At 32.6% G+C, this 14,027-nt stretch overlaps 1 protein-coding gene across 5 annotated transcripts; it reads right to left on the bottom strand.

Annotated features, from left to right (window-relative positions):
• Positions 1-222: 222 nt before the first annotated feature.
• On the bottom strand, positions 223-8,378 carry LOC145041953 (disease resistance protein RUN1-like). 5 transcript variants are annotated; one of them, XM_078990232.1, is made up of 8 exons: positions 8,251-8,378; positions 6,156-6,829; positions 4,603-5,731; positions 3,859-4,513; positions 3,211-3,361; positions 2,500-3,124; positions 1,323-1,393; positions 223-696 (listed from the first exon to the last, which is right to left on the bottom strand). In XM_078990232.1, exons 2-4 carry the CDS (start codon positions 6,731-6,733, stop codon positions 4,151-4,153), a joined length of 2,070 nt encoding a protein of 689 aa, XP_078846358.1. In that variant the 5' UTR covers positions 6,734-6,829; positions 8,251-8,378; the 3' UTR covers positions 223-696; positions 1,323-1,393; positions 2,500-3,124; positions 3,211-3,361; positions 3,859-4,150. The 5 variants fall into 5 exon arrangements, with proteins under 5 accessions (XP_078846358.1, XP_078846366.1, XP_078846338.1 ...); XM_078990240.1 differs by having other exon boundaries at positions 3,211-3,315; XM_078990212.1 differs by having other exon boundaries at positions 3,211-4,513.
• Between the last annotated feature and the right edge of the window lie 5,649 nt (positions 8,379-14,027).

Below are 14,027 nucleotides of genomic sequence, written 5' to 3'. Positions count from 1 at the left end.
GACCATATTTCGGAGTCTAACTTTGTTGCAAAAATACTACTCATAACTTGATAGAATATCAAGATGAGATGGAAAATGAAAATAGATGAGAATATGATATTCTTTTGACAACAACAAGAGTAACAATAAAGATATAGAGGACGGTAAAGATAAGATATATAAATTAATATGTGATACTATTACTATCCTGTCTCGTCATGTGGAGAAAAAGGGGCGACCTAATTAAAACTGTTGCTTCTAAAATTAAAAAAACAAATGATACAAGAATTCCCATATTAAGGTGTAGCAAGTGAATTTTACGTAGTATCCAAATAAATTATAGAATCCTATCAAGGATTTGAGCTTTTGAGTCCATAGACACGATAGACATTGTTGATAAGGCAATGGTCAAGATTTCAGCTCAAATTATGATCAAGAAATAGCACACAATTCAAGAAGTGTTTAATTTTGATACCTATGCTTAAAAGAATCATGTGGAAATAACATACAATTCCAAATGTGTTCAATTTTGTAGTAGAGGCTGGTATATATTATCTTAATTCTTCTGGAAAATTAGGTCATAGACGATTGAGTTTGCAATAGCATCAGGCTACCCATTTTCCCATTGCATCTATTTTCAACTCATGCCAGTCATGTAGCCTCACTTTCTCAATCCTTTTCATGTGAAGGATGAGACCTTGAAGATCCCCCCTCACCCTACATAGAAACGAAAAGTAAGAAAATTTTAAAAGTTATATATTATACAGGATACAACACAAAATGTTATGAAAACAGATAGTTACTTGGAAGCGTATATATTATGTTACATTTTCTTGATTCAACAGAATTAATGAGTCCTGGTGACACATCTCTTCCAAATTCTTGAAGCAATTTAAGCATTCTCAACATGTTGCTTGGTTCTATCCTAAGAATGAATCTATCAATAAGATTCCTTAAAATCAAGCAATATGCTTACACAATTTCATATTGTCTTCCAAAGTGTAATAGTTTGTTATTAACATAGAATTTACCCAAGAACAACATCTACTGAAAATTATTAATCTATGAATTGGTCTCAATTGCATATTACACTGTGACAGAGAGTGGTGAGAATTCAATCCTAGATTTTGACCCTTAGTGTTTAGACATGGTATGAACAGATATTTGTAGTATTCAATGATTCCAAATTTTAATATTTCCACTTCAATGCATTCAATGAAAGGTTATAACTCCCTTATTTTGTTACACCCTAAACGAATTGAGAGCTTTGATTCCTAATATTCGGTTGTGTATTCCTTTTGTTTACGCGATGAGAGAAAAGGTTTGGGTGTCAAAAAGTATACCTCATGTGCGCGACGACTTATGTCAAGCTTCCTTAGGGATAAAGCTCTGAACCAAAACTTTTCCTTTCATACTGAAAATAGATTAAAAGTGATATGTTAATCATTGTTCACAAACAACCTACTTGGACAAAGTAGTCATACGTATTCGGTCCATATATATTTATGTGATCCAACATATCGAAAGACTTAATCAATTGAGTGTGCTGATAAGCCCCACACGGAGTAAAGAGAATAAGCAGGAAATTCACAACCAGAAGCAACTAACTGATAATGAATTATATAAATAATAGGGTTTTCCCATTCTTTCAAGAGGAAGGGCCTCTCAAATACTTTTTGCTACTAGAATTTTCTTAGCTGACAATCATCTAGAAAATGAAAAGTTTAAATACTCCTCAGGGTAGGGTATAATGGATGCCACCACACCATACCAAACCAAAAATCTTATCTTATGGGTCAATAAAATCAATCGTATATATGATCCTGTTTAAAAGATTTAATTTATGACATATGTATTAAAATAAATGGGTCATTATCCATCTATTTATGGAAAGTGATGAAGGAATTAATTCGCTTAATTCTCTTGAAAATGAACTTAACACAAGAATCAATTCACTTGATTATGACAGAATGGAAACTTCAACTGTGTGCAGAAAAGAAACAGAGCATGAGCGAAACAGGGGAGGAAGAAATCTGGGAAAATTACTTGTTCTCCATATTTTATTACTGAAAAAAAACTTAATTAAAAACGTCACACAACCATACCCTATTTATACTAAACTAATTGGAATCCTAAACTAACTCAAAACTTTAAATTAGGAAAGTCTTCCCAAAATACCCCTGGGACCAAAACGGTCCCCGTTTCTGAATCAATGTTTGGGTCTATTCATTTTATAAATTAAAAGTACAACTTCTATTTTTTACATTTTATAAATAAATAAAAAATCTTATCTTATAGGTCAATAAATATATATATATATATATATATATATATATATATATATATATATATATATATATATATATATGATCCAGTTGTTTAAAAGATTTAAGTTATGATCCATCTGTTAAAATAAGTGGGTCATTGTCCATCTATTTAAAGAAAGTGGGTGATGGGTGAGGTAGGTCATTATACATAAGACATGACAATAAAAATATATTTAACAAAAATCACATCTACCTTGAATGTCGGGGCCGTCTGGAACGAATTTACGATGATAGGGAAACAATACAATGCCACATGTAACAAACTGTTGGTTTCTTAGGATGAATTGTCCTGTAGTTGTCTGAAAAGGAGAGAGATCTCCACCAATTATGTGATTCCATGACTTGTAATAACCCAACACACCTTCTTCTTCATCCTTCTTCTCTCCATCATCCTCATACACAAGACTCACCCCACACTCCTTTGTAAGTTCATTACGCCGTGCTGTAACAGTAATAGTAACATGGTCACCAGGCTCCATCTCATTCATCCCAAACATCCAATGACTTAACACCACCCAACACTTTGGATCTACAAAGTATCTGTCCCAGAGACGTTCGTATATCCACATGCGGTTCTTTGTTATATTACTAACTGTGATCATCGGTGTAACGGGGAAATGATCAAGTAGAATTAAAGGCCTCTCATACAAAACTCTCCTTGTCTGCAGAAAGCAGAAGTTGATTCCTTTAAGGAGGTTGTTTGGAGATGATGATGGGATTGTAAATGATATCGATGGCCCTGCGCTTCTATGAATAAACCAACTCGGCATCTCCTCTGTGTCATATGTCGTGCTGAATATTCCAAATTCATATAACATCTGCCAAATACAAACATCTTAATTAAATGATTATATTATAGTATTTTATGTATTCAAATAAAGAAAGACAGTTAACTAGACAAAACCTGCATTCGAGATTTCCTAGGATTATTTCCCCCATTCCTTTTGTTATGGAGTAAATTACTCCAGCCCAAGCTACGTAATACCTTTTCCTCAACACCCACCATTGCCTGGATTTTCACAATGCCTTCAATTTCATACGACCCAGGGATGTAACTTCTTGGAAAATAAAATAACATAAGGGGAGACATTTTGGGATCAAATACAACTTTTTCTAAAGACTCATGATCAAAATAGAGCAACATTGTTTTTAGTGTGTGTGGAGGATGTTCGACTGACTTCAATTTATTACAGATTTGCATACTAAGTATCTCAAGCTTAGGAAGGGTTCTCACACAATTGGGCATGGAATGGATAGGATTGTTATCTAAATATAATTCCTTTAACAAGGACACACTACTGAAATCCATAGGAAAGGATTCAGTGGACAAATTATTATTTGCAAGCGAAAGCCTTACTAGAGATCTCAACAAAGAACTTGAAAAAAACTTCAAATGGCTTCGCATAGCACCCACAAATGTGGAGGAAGAGGTTCTTGTGCTTATGCTAATGTTTTTGTTAGCATTGCACATGTCCAGTGAATCCATATCTAAATCCGTATCCTCAGTTTGAGATTCACCCAGATTACAACCATCTAGCAACATTGTTTTTACCTTCTTTAGCATGCCTATACTTCTTGGAAGGTTTTTAAGCTCCTTGCAGTAGCTTAGATCGATGAGGGAAAGTTCAACACACTGCTCAATTGATTCACAAACTTCAAGCAAACCAGTGCAATTTCTAACTATTAACCTCTCGAGAGCTGGGAATTGGTCAAAGTCACCAAGACTACAAAGTTGTTTACAGAAACTTAAAATAAGAACCTTCAATGATCCAAGCAACCTTTTGTTTTTTAAGCATAATCCATCCAACTATAAAAACTGAAAGAAGTTAGAATGGTAGTGAAATTCAACTAAGCATGAAAAATAATAAATGAAGATAAGTTAGCTTTTTCCTCTTCTCAAGTCGTTGTGGATTACTATAACAACCGATAAATGATTCAATATTGCTATATGACATGTCAAGAGCAACAAGATTCTCCATAGGTAGTTCTGAAGGTATATACTTCAAATGAAACCCATGCACACACAAACCTCTTAGTTCCAGTGGAAAGTTCTCATAAGACCCATTCATGTGAACATAATTGAGTTGTAGTAGCATCAAATTATCCATCATACTTAATGCATCTGTTTTTAGCTTATATGATGCACCCAACATCTCTTTCTCAAGCATGCGCATGTCAAGGGCAAGGCCAACAAGATTTCCCTTACCCTATGAAGAAACATAATGCAAATAAAAAGTTAAGACCATACAAAATATTTTTAACATGCATACTTTTAAAACCACATATGACCTCTTACCTTTTTTTGTTTTAATACTCTGAATGACTCCTCATGACACCATAATAGACTTCTCTTCAATGGCTTGTCATGTGATTCTTGATGTACTTCGAATCTTCCCATCTCTTGAACCAACTGATGCATCTTCAATTTGTTTTTACCTCCAATTGTAAGAAGGAATCGGTCGAGGAGATTCGGGATTCCAGATCTTATGTTTATATTGCATGCCTGTAATATTGTTTCAGCAACATCTCTATCTATTTCAACAAAAAAACAAGCAATATACTTAAACAAGTCCTTATCATTTTTGGATTGCAAAGAGTTAAAGCTCATTCTCAAGACATTATTCACATGAGAATCTGTTTCTTTCTTTAGCCCTTCTATGCACCCTTCCCAATAAGTTACATCTCGATCATATAGAAATTTTCCCAATACTACAAGAGCCAATGGATGTCCTTGACAATACTTCACAAGCTTATAAAACACCCCTTCATAACCTGTCTTGGGATATTTGCATTTGAATGCATGGAGACACAAAAGTTTCCATGATTCGGTCTCATGTAAGCCTTGAAGCAAGAGCTCTGTATGCTTTGGTTTAATGTCTGTTTTGAATAGTGCACACCTCTCTATCAAACGTCTTTCCTTTGTGGTTATAATTATTTTGCTTCCTGGATGAAAACCTTTGCTCCCAAGTAATGCATCCAACTGATCAAGGGTGTTGATATCATCAAGAGTGAGAAACACCCTTTTACGAGCTACAATATTCTCTATCTTTGAGGTGTATACCAAAGCATCATGAACTTTAATTGAACTTGTTTTTGAGATGTCATTGCAAAGTTGTTTTTGTAAATCAAGCAACCCATTAAACTTTCCATCACAAACCCTACTAATATCTTCAATACAACTGCTTTTGTGGAATTCATGAGAATATAGCCCATAGACATGTTTGGCTAAATATGTCTTCCCGATCCCACCCATACCCGAAATAGTGAGTATGTCTGCCGTATGTGAGGATCCATCTTTCAACCATGAAGTTACAAAGTTAATATGATTTTGCATCCCAATAAGTTGTGGTCCAACTCTCCTTAAGTGTACATGTAATTTATGATGGATGTCCTTCACAATTTCTTCAATAAACTCTGTCTCTAACCTTAAATCAGATTTTATAAGAACCACAAAAGTAACAAACCAGATTTGGAGATTTAATTTGTCCAACGATTCAAAATCAAAATTATATCAAAACTAATAATTATAATCAAGTCCTTCACATTAAAACGATATTGTGTTTACACTTCTATGTTCTACCCATACAGGAATCCAATGTGTAAGGTCAAAAATATTTATGTATAAAAAGTTAAAAGATGCCAATGTAATACCAGATTTCACTAATGGGCAACCTAACTTCACTATGTTTACACAAGACCATCATAACTATCATTGTGCTGTATTTGAAAAAGCATGCCAGTTAAGTTATTTATCATAAAAGACACTATGACTTGAAGGTGGTACTAACATTCATGTGTTAATCAAACAAAATTAAAGGATAATGGAAATACGGGTAAGAAAGCGGTTACCTTCCTTTTATGTCATTTCCTTTTAAATTAGCAACATCTACAAGTGCCTTAATCCATCGGTCCATCTTTTGAGCTAATTGACTTCTTTTATCTGCATATGTCTCTGCCTCCATTGTCTGTTTATGCTTGGCGATTGCATCTCCAAAGCTACTTTGCTGCTTCCTGACATGAGTGGGCTCCACATGATAAAAGATTGGGATGACAATATGGTTGGATGTGATACGCTGCTCAAGGATCAGCACCAATTCATCCAGGCACCATGTTGAAGAAGCGTAGTTCTCAGACAACACGATAATAGAAGCCCGAGATGCCTTAATTGCAGTCTCCAGTTCCGGTTTCAGATCTTCCCCTGTTTCAATCTCTTCATCATCCAAGAGGGTAATGATATTGGCGTCTATAAGTGCCTCATAAAGGTAATTGGTGAAACTAAGACGAGTGTCTAGACCTCTAAAACTTAAAAATACATCATATCTATAACCATCAGTTGATGAAGGAGGGACACGAGATGATGAACTATAACCACAAGTTGATGATGAAGAAGAAGTTCCTTCTGAGAGGAGTTCAGAGAGAATAACCATTATGAGTTATGGGTTGATGAGCCTTCACCCTTCTCAGTTATTAGTTATAAGAGTTGGTTTCACCGGCTTTCTTCACTTGTTCTTTAATGTTAGGACCTGTACAAATGCCAATGCATAATAGCAAATTATTGATTACAATATGAAACTTAAATCTCATCTGCTTATAGCAAAGTATTGATGTAAAATAAAATTTACATTGCCATGTGAGTTATTTAAAAAGTAGCTGCTCACTTAACTGAATTGAGTTTTTTTTTTTTTTTGGCTATGTTGGGTTGCAAGAAAATATGTAAACAATTTGTTCATTTGTTGTACAATATCTCTATTTTGTTTTGTTAAACCCACATAAGTATCCCTATTGTTGTCTAAATAAAATTCATCTGAAGTTCACTTACATAAGAAAACAAATCAACACCAAATATCATTCCAAAAACAACTAAATGCACTGCTAAAAGTCTTGAACAAGGAGTGTTCAGCACTTCACTGCAGGAACCAAAATCTACACATACAAAGTCGTAAATACTTGTGTGCTAAAGATTATGAACTCACTAACAAAAATAGTGAGTGAGGATTCTAGTGCTCTAAATCTTCTTGTCTGCTAAAGCTTTCAGGCCCCGTTTGTTATGCAAGATAGGGACAAAATTGCAATTTTTGATCTCTCGATCTCTCGTGTATGAAAAAGACATAAATGCCCTGGTGATCCTCATAACTGGAATGCCCTTGAAAGTATATCTATCTTGACAAATGCAGCCTAAAAGTTAGATCATGTAGCCTTCTGTCTAACTATATCAATTTGTTGATTCATTTAGTAGGTGAAACAAATCCACTTTACCAAAATAGGAAAAACATATACAGCCAAGAAAGGTGTCAAACAGAGACTCCATTGGCAATGGAGATAGTCATAGAACTTGAAGACTGTTTTCTGTATCAGCAGTAGAACAACTTATGGAAGAAGTCGAAACACTCGAAACCGGAAGGTATGAATGATTTAAGTCACAAATGACATCAGCTTAGCTGACCAATGTCATATCATATGTCTTAAATCCACAAAGAAATTTCTTATCAGTTTTGTACCTCCAAACATAATTACATAAACCTAATCCAGCTTAATTTCAAACAGAAAGACCAAAATCCTAATTTTGTCTTCACAGATCCACAAGTTTTGAACAAGGGGAACATCAGCTAGCAGGTAATCTAGAATTATGACAATCGTAAATTGAAGTTTCTTGATTTTGAGTTTTTGGTTTATAATTAAGGATCTATAACATCATTAAAAAAGAACCAAACGTAAAAATTGTGTTTATGAATTCAAAATATAGAGTGATTAAGGAAGGAGTTTTTGAGAATCCGAGAATTGGACTGTAACTGATATGTAAACTAAACAAAAGTAGCTGAAATAAACAAAATTTTAATCACCTGTTTATGAAAATTCAAATGATTATGATGTGATATGTGATTGATAAGTGAAATTCTTAGAAAGTCAAAATTAGCTTGTAAGGATGAGCAGAGTTTACATAAACCTGAAGTAGCGATAACAGAGGAAAAATGAACAGAGACAACGACCAAGAAAGATGAGCAGTAAGTCAGCAGGGAGTCGACAACGAAAGGAAGGGAGAGGGCGAGAGACAATAAATAAACAACGAAAATGTTGGTGTTTTCTTACGCGTTGGGATTGGAGGCTTTCATGGGTTCTTTCCAAAAAAGAAAAAAGAAACATGGTTTTGCTTTTTTTGAATTTCTTTTGAATTTCCTTTTTTATTTTTTTATTTTTTTTCTGGAATGGAAGACTAAATTACAAATTGCTCCTTTATTGATAATTTCACTTTGAGGACAAATTTAAAAAACGACACACAACGATCCATCCTTATGGTCTTAATTTCTTTCATTGGTTGTCACTTTTACCAAATCTATTAAACTTTTCATTTAAGTTCAACTATAAAAAGACTTTTTTAACCTTCTTTTGTCATGTTTCATTTTTTTCTCTGTTATATGTGAACTCCCAACCCCATCTCACCTATGACCTACCATCCACCACCAGATGTAGTTACTTGGTAGGGATAGCAAGTGCTACTCCTCAATATCTCCTCAAAAGTAAAAAAAAAATGGATTTTATATATTTAATCTAATGTGCACCTAATGCAAATCCAACTAAACATCTCACTATTGGCTAAATAAAAAATCCAAGTAAATAGCCCATTATGTGAATCAATTAGCCAATTAAGGCCATTACGTGTGAATCAATTACTAAAAAGGTATATGACATTCTTCAATAGCATAAGGGAAAAAATGAGTTCTCCTCCCCTCCTTCACTACAAGTCCACACCATAAATAACAAAAGCTTGACATCTTCTCATACTTGCTCATTCTTCTCAAAAGCTAGGCTTTTTTTCCCACTAGCAAAATAAAGTATTACCTTAACACTTTAGTTAATGGGATAATGTCATAAAAAACCTTAAGTTTGGTAGAAAATATCGGTTTTACCCTTCGGCAGATTTTTGGTTCGTTTATACCGCAAATTTGTCATTTTTTTTTTGTTGGTTTTACCCTTGTTACCTGCAATAGCAGGTTTCCAGGTTATTATTAATTATTTTTTTGCGAAAAAAACCCTTGAGTTTACAAATATTTTGCAAAAAAAAACCCTTAAGATTATAAACATATAAAATATAAATATATATTCAAAATTTGATAAAACTAAATAATTTTCTACTAAAACATATTTTTAGCTTTACATACGGTAACTTTTATATTTGTTTGATATAAACTTTTTATATTTAAATTTTAAAAAAGTTACTTAGTTTTAATAAAATTTGAATATATTTCTTAATTAATACTTTTACTTTTCAAAACAAAATTAGAAAACATTTGTTAGTTAATAATTAATTATGCTAAAATAGTTAATATTAATAATATGGTATCAAGTACATTCAATTAATTTTTTTAAAAGGTAAATAAAAATATTTTATATGTTTAAAAGGTTTGTATTTTAGAAATACTAACATATCATATTTTTTATTTGTTTAAATACATAATAATATTATCATATATTTTTTTTATAAAAATATCATAAACATTTTAAACATATAAAATATAAATATATTTGTCTAATGTATTATATAAATATATTTATTTTAATAAAAAAATATGATAGTTTATTATTTCTGAAATACAAACATTTTAAACATATAAAATATTTTTATTTTTCTTATAAAAAAAATTGAATGTAACTAATGTTATATTATTATTAGCTAACAGACGTTTTTTAATGTTGTTTTGAAAAGTTTAAGTATTAATTAATAAATATATTTAAATTTTGATAAAACTAGGTAACTTTTTTAAAATTTAAATATAAAAACTTTATATCGAACAAATATAAAATTTATCGTACATAAAGTTAAAAATATGTTTCAATAGAAAATCTATTTAGTTTTATAAAAATTTGAATATATATTTATATTTTATATGTTTATAATCTTAAGGGTTTTTTTGCAAAATATTTGTAAACGTAAGGGTTTTTTCGTAAAAAATAATTCATAGTAACCTGTAAACCTGCTATTGCAGGTAACAAGGGCAAAACCGACAAAAAAATGACAAGTTTGCGGCATAAACGAACCAAAAATCCGTCGAAGGATGAAACCGATATTTTCTGCTAAACTTAAGGTTTTTTATAGCATTATCTCTTAGTTAATTTACTTATTCAAATTGAAATCCTAAAATTAATCAATTAATTCTTCATTTGTTATTTATTTATGTTATTGGTGAAATTAGGTTTAAATATTCAACTATGAATTTTAAAACTTTAATATTTTTTTTTGGAAATTCTTTTATAAGAAAGTTGAATGTTGGTACTTCGTAGTAGTGATGAAAGTGGGTGATGATTTAACGAGCGACGCGTATGTTTGTTAAGATTGAAAAATGATGAATTGTTTTCACTACAAGAAATATCAGTATTAGCGGCGACATGTAATTGACGCGTTACATGTCGTCGCTAATACCCGGTGTCGCCGCTAAAGGCGTCGCCGCTAATGATGCTACAGTGTCGATCCGCGTCAAATCAACCCTGTCCGTTCGATCTTTTTTTAATCCATCGGTGGGAAATGAGGAAAAATGGCGCTATGTTTTCCCTCCAGGGGTGTCGCCGCTAATACCCTATTGTCGCCGCTGAAACCCTAGTGTCACCGCTAATACGCGTCGCCGCTAATACTCATCGTAGATAACCGCCCAACTGCGTCACTTTCGTGTTCATTATGCTTCCTTTCACTCCTCCAAAGTAACCGGCGACTGCACCTCCGACGACCTCGTTTGCGCCATAGGACTCGTCTCCGGCAACCATTACCGCCGACCACTAGTGGAGCTCCATTATTACCGGCGACCACACTCATTTCCGGCGACCACACTCATTTCCGGCGACAAAAGTTCGATTTAAGGTCCGATTTCTTCCCTATTTTCTATTCAACTTCTATTTTGAAGTTTTCTTTACTAGTTTAAGTGTTTAATTTAATGTTTTTTGCCGCATCTATTGCCGGAATTGTTGCCGGAAAACTGGATTTCTTACCGGAAAATCGCTAAATTACACTACCACAGGTTCCTTTTCATGAATTTTGAGATTATATATTTGATTTGTATGTTTTTGTATGTTATTTGTATTGTTATTATTTGGAATTTGCAATGAATTGTCGCGGAATTTTTTATGTGTTATTTGTATGTTTTTGTGTGTTTTTTGTATAGTTATTATTTGGAATTAGGTTGTTATAATAGAAAAATAAGTATGATGCTATAATGACTATGTGTAGGAAAATGTTTATATGTATTTGTATGTATAGTGTGTGTATCTATGTATGTAATGTATGAAAAACAAAGTGTGTATATTACAAAGAGTAATTTTCAAATCAAATTTAATATTTATGTGGTATTTTTATGTTTTTGTGTGTTTTTTGTATGATTATTATTTGGAATTAGGTTGCTATAATAGAAAAAGAAGTATGATGCTATAATGAATATGTGTAAGAAAATGTTTATATGTATTTGTATGTATAGTGTGTGTATCTATGTATGTAATGTGTGAAAAATAAAGTGTGTATATTACAAAAGAGTAATTTTCAAATCAAATTTAATATTTATGTGGTATTTTAGTTTTAAAATTATTCATAATCATAAATTGCTTTGTAAAACTATTAAATTAAATTTTCTATTATTAATTTAGATATTAAATATAGTTATAAGAAATATTGTTATTTATAATCATAAATTGTTTTGTAACGGAGGTGATGGCCGATATTATGGGCCTTGGTCACGGTGGTGATGGAGCTGGGGATCCACCATCTCCGGGAGGCTTTGGTCGCGGGCAACATGAACAGGATGGTAAGTTTTGTTATGATATATTTAATAGTTATTTTAACTAATTTATTATAAGTTATCGTGACTAATATTTTTAATTGTATTTTTTCAGTCGAACTTCCAAAGAAAAGAAGGGGCTTGTCAAAGAATATAGAGCTAGGAAAGTGGATAAGGGCAAACAAGGGAAAGACTGTGGATTTAAATTTTGACAGGGAGATCACATATTTCCCTGTCGGGAAGCCTGCTAATTGGTTCACACATGAAATTGGGAGGTATTTGTGGAACAACGTCCCTTTAAACGTATCTGGTTGGGACAATGTTTCCCCCGCGTTAAGGAATGCGACAGTTATGCATCTAAAAGTAACTTGAATAATATTTTATTTGAATAATATTTTAAGTTTCTTTGTGATTGTTATTTAATTAACTAACTTTTTTTTGTATTTGTAGAATAAGTTTGATTTGGATAAGGTTAACTTGGATCCGGAGCGTGCACAATTGTTGCGGAGTATTGATTCGAGTCTTGCAAAAGTTTACAGAGGCCGAAAAAGTAAAGCTCATTCTTATTTTAAGGATATCGGGGGGCCTGCAGATATCCCAATGGCACTAAACAACCCCCCCCCCCCAATGGTATGTCACCAGAAAATTGGGCGAAGGCAATCGAACATTTTCAATCGCCCGAATTTTTAAGTCGTTCAGCGTCAAACAAAGAAGTCCGTGCAAAACAACTAGTTGTAAACAGAGGGGGGTCGAGCTCGTACAGTAATGCATGCTTCAAAGAAGTAAGATATTATATATTTAAATGTTTATTTAAAGTATAATAAATCTTTTTTTTGTTAAATAGGATATCACTCGAATCGAAGCATTCCGTAAGGCTAATTCCAATCGCCAAGGGGTGTTTTATAGTGCTGCAGTCGAGCAACAATACGTAAGTGGTTAATTTGTATTTTTCATATACGTTTTTATATCGTCATGGGTATTTAGTAATATATTTTTATGATGTTTATCATTTTTTGAAAATACAGAATGATTTACTTCAGGAGATCAATCAACAAACCCAAGCTTCTTCTTCAGCAAGCGGTCTAACGCCAAGTGATACAAGAAAATGTTTTGAAAATATATTGGGTGTTCGACGCGGACATATTAGAGGCATCGGGCGTAAACCCCTACCATTGTGTCCATGTATGATCAAGAACAACCGATGACACAAGAACCACCACAATCACAGGTAATTGTTTGTTTAAGTTGAAAAGTATAATGCTATAATGCTATAATGATATGTTGGTAGTTTTTGAAAAATATAATACTATTATGATATATTGGTAATATATTTTGATTTCTTTGTAGATGGAAATGCTGCAAACGATACTGAAGGACCCGGCATGTTCTGCGGCATTAGAAGAGTGGTTTCGTTTATTGTCATCACCAAATAATGACGAAAATGATGAGAGTGACGGCAAGGAGTAGGAATTTTAGGATTTTATGAAATTTTTGTTTAGAAGAATACTTTAATTAGGTTGTATGGACTAATATTTTTTTATTGTGGATTAATATTTTATAATTGTTATATTGTTTTTGGTTGTGTATGGGTTAAATATAGCTGATTTTATAAAATTGTAGATTTATATTCCATAAAATTGTAACAAAAAAAAATGAAAAGAGTCTTTTGCAGCGACGCTTTTAGCAGCGACGTGTTTTTAGCAGCGACAGGTAAGTATTAGCAGCGACAGGTAAGTATTAGCGGCGACAAGAAGGGAATTAGCGACGACGTATTTGCGGCGACGCGTCGCCGCTAATATATTTAGCGGCGACAAACCTACTCTTTTGCGGTGACGGCTGTCGCCGCTAAAAAAAATGATTACACAAAGATGTTAACTTTAAAATGTAATATATATATATATATATATATATATATATATATATATATATATATATATATATAATCAGGAATTTTTTTGGTGCTACC

Source organism: Lactuca saligna, chromosome 1, assembly GCF_052625555.1.
Source record: "Lactuca saligna cultivar CGN05327 chromosome 1, ASM5262555v1, whole genome shotgun sequence".
Classification (NCBI taxonomy): Eukaryota; Viridiplantae; Streptophyta; class Magnoliopsida; order Asterales; family Asteraceae; genus Lactuca; species Lactuca saligna.
This window is presented reverse-complemented; position numbering and strand designations above follow the sequence as displayed.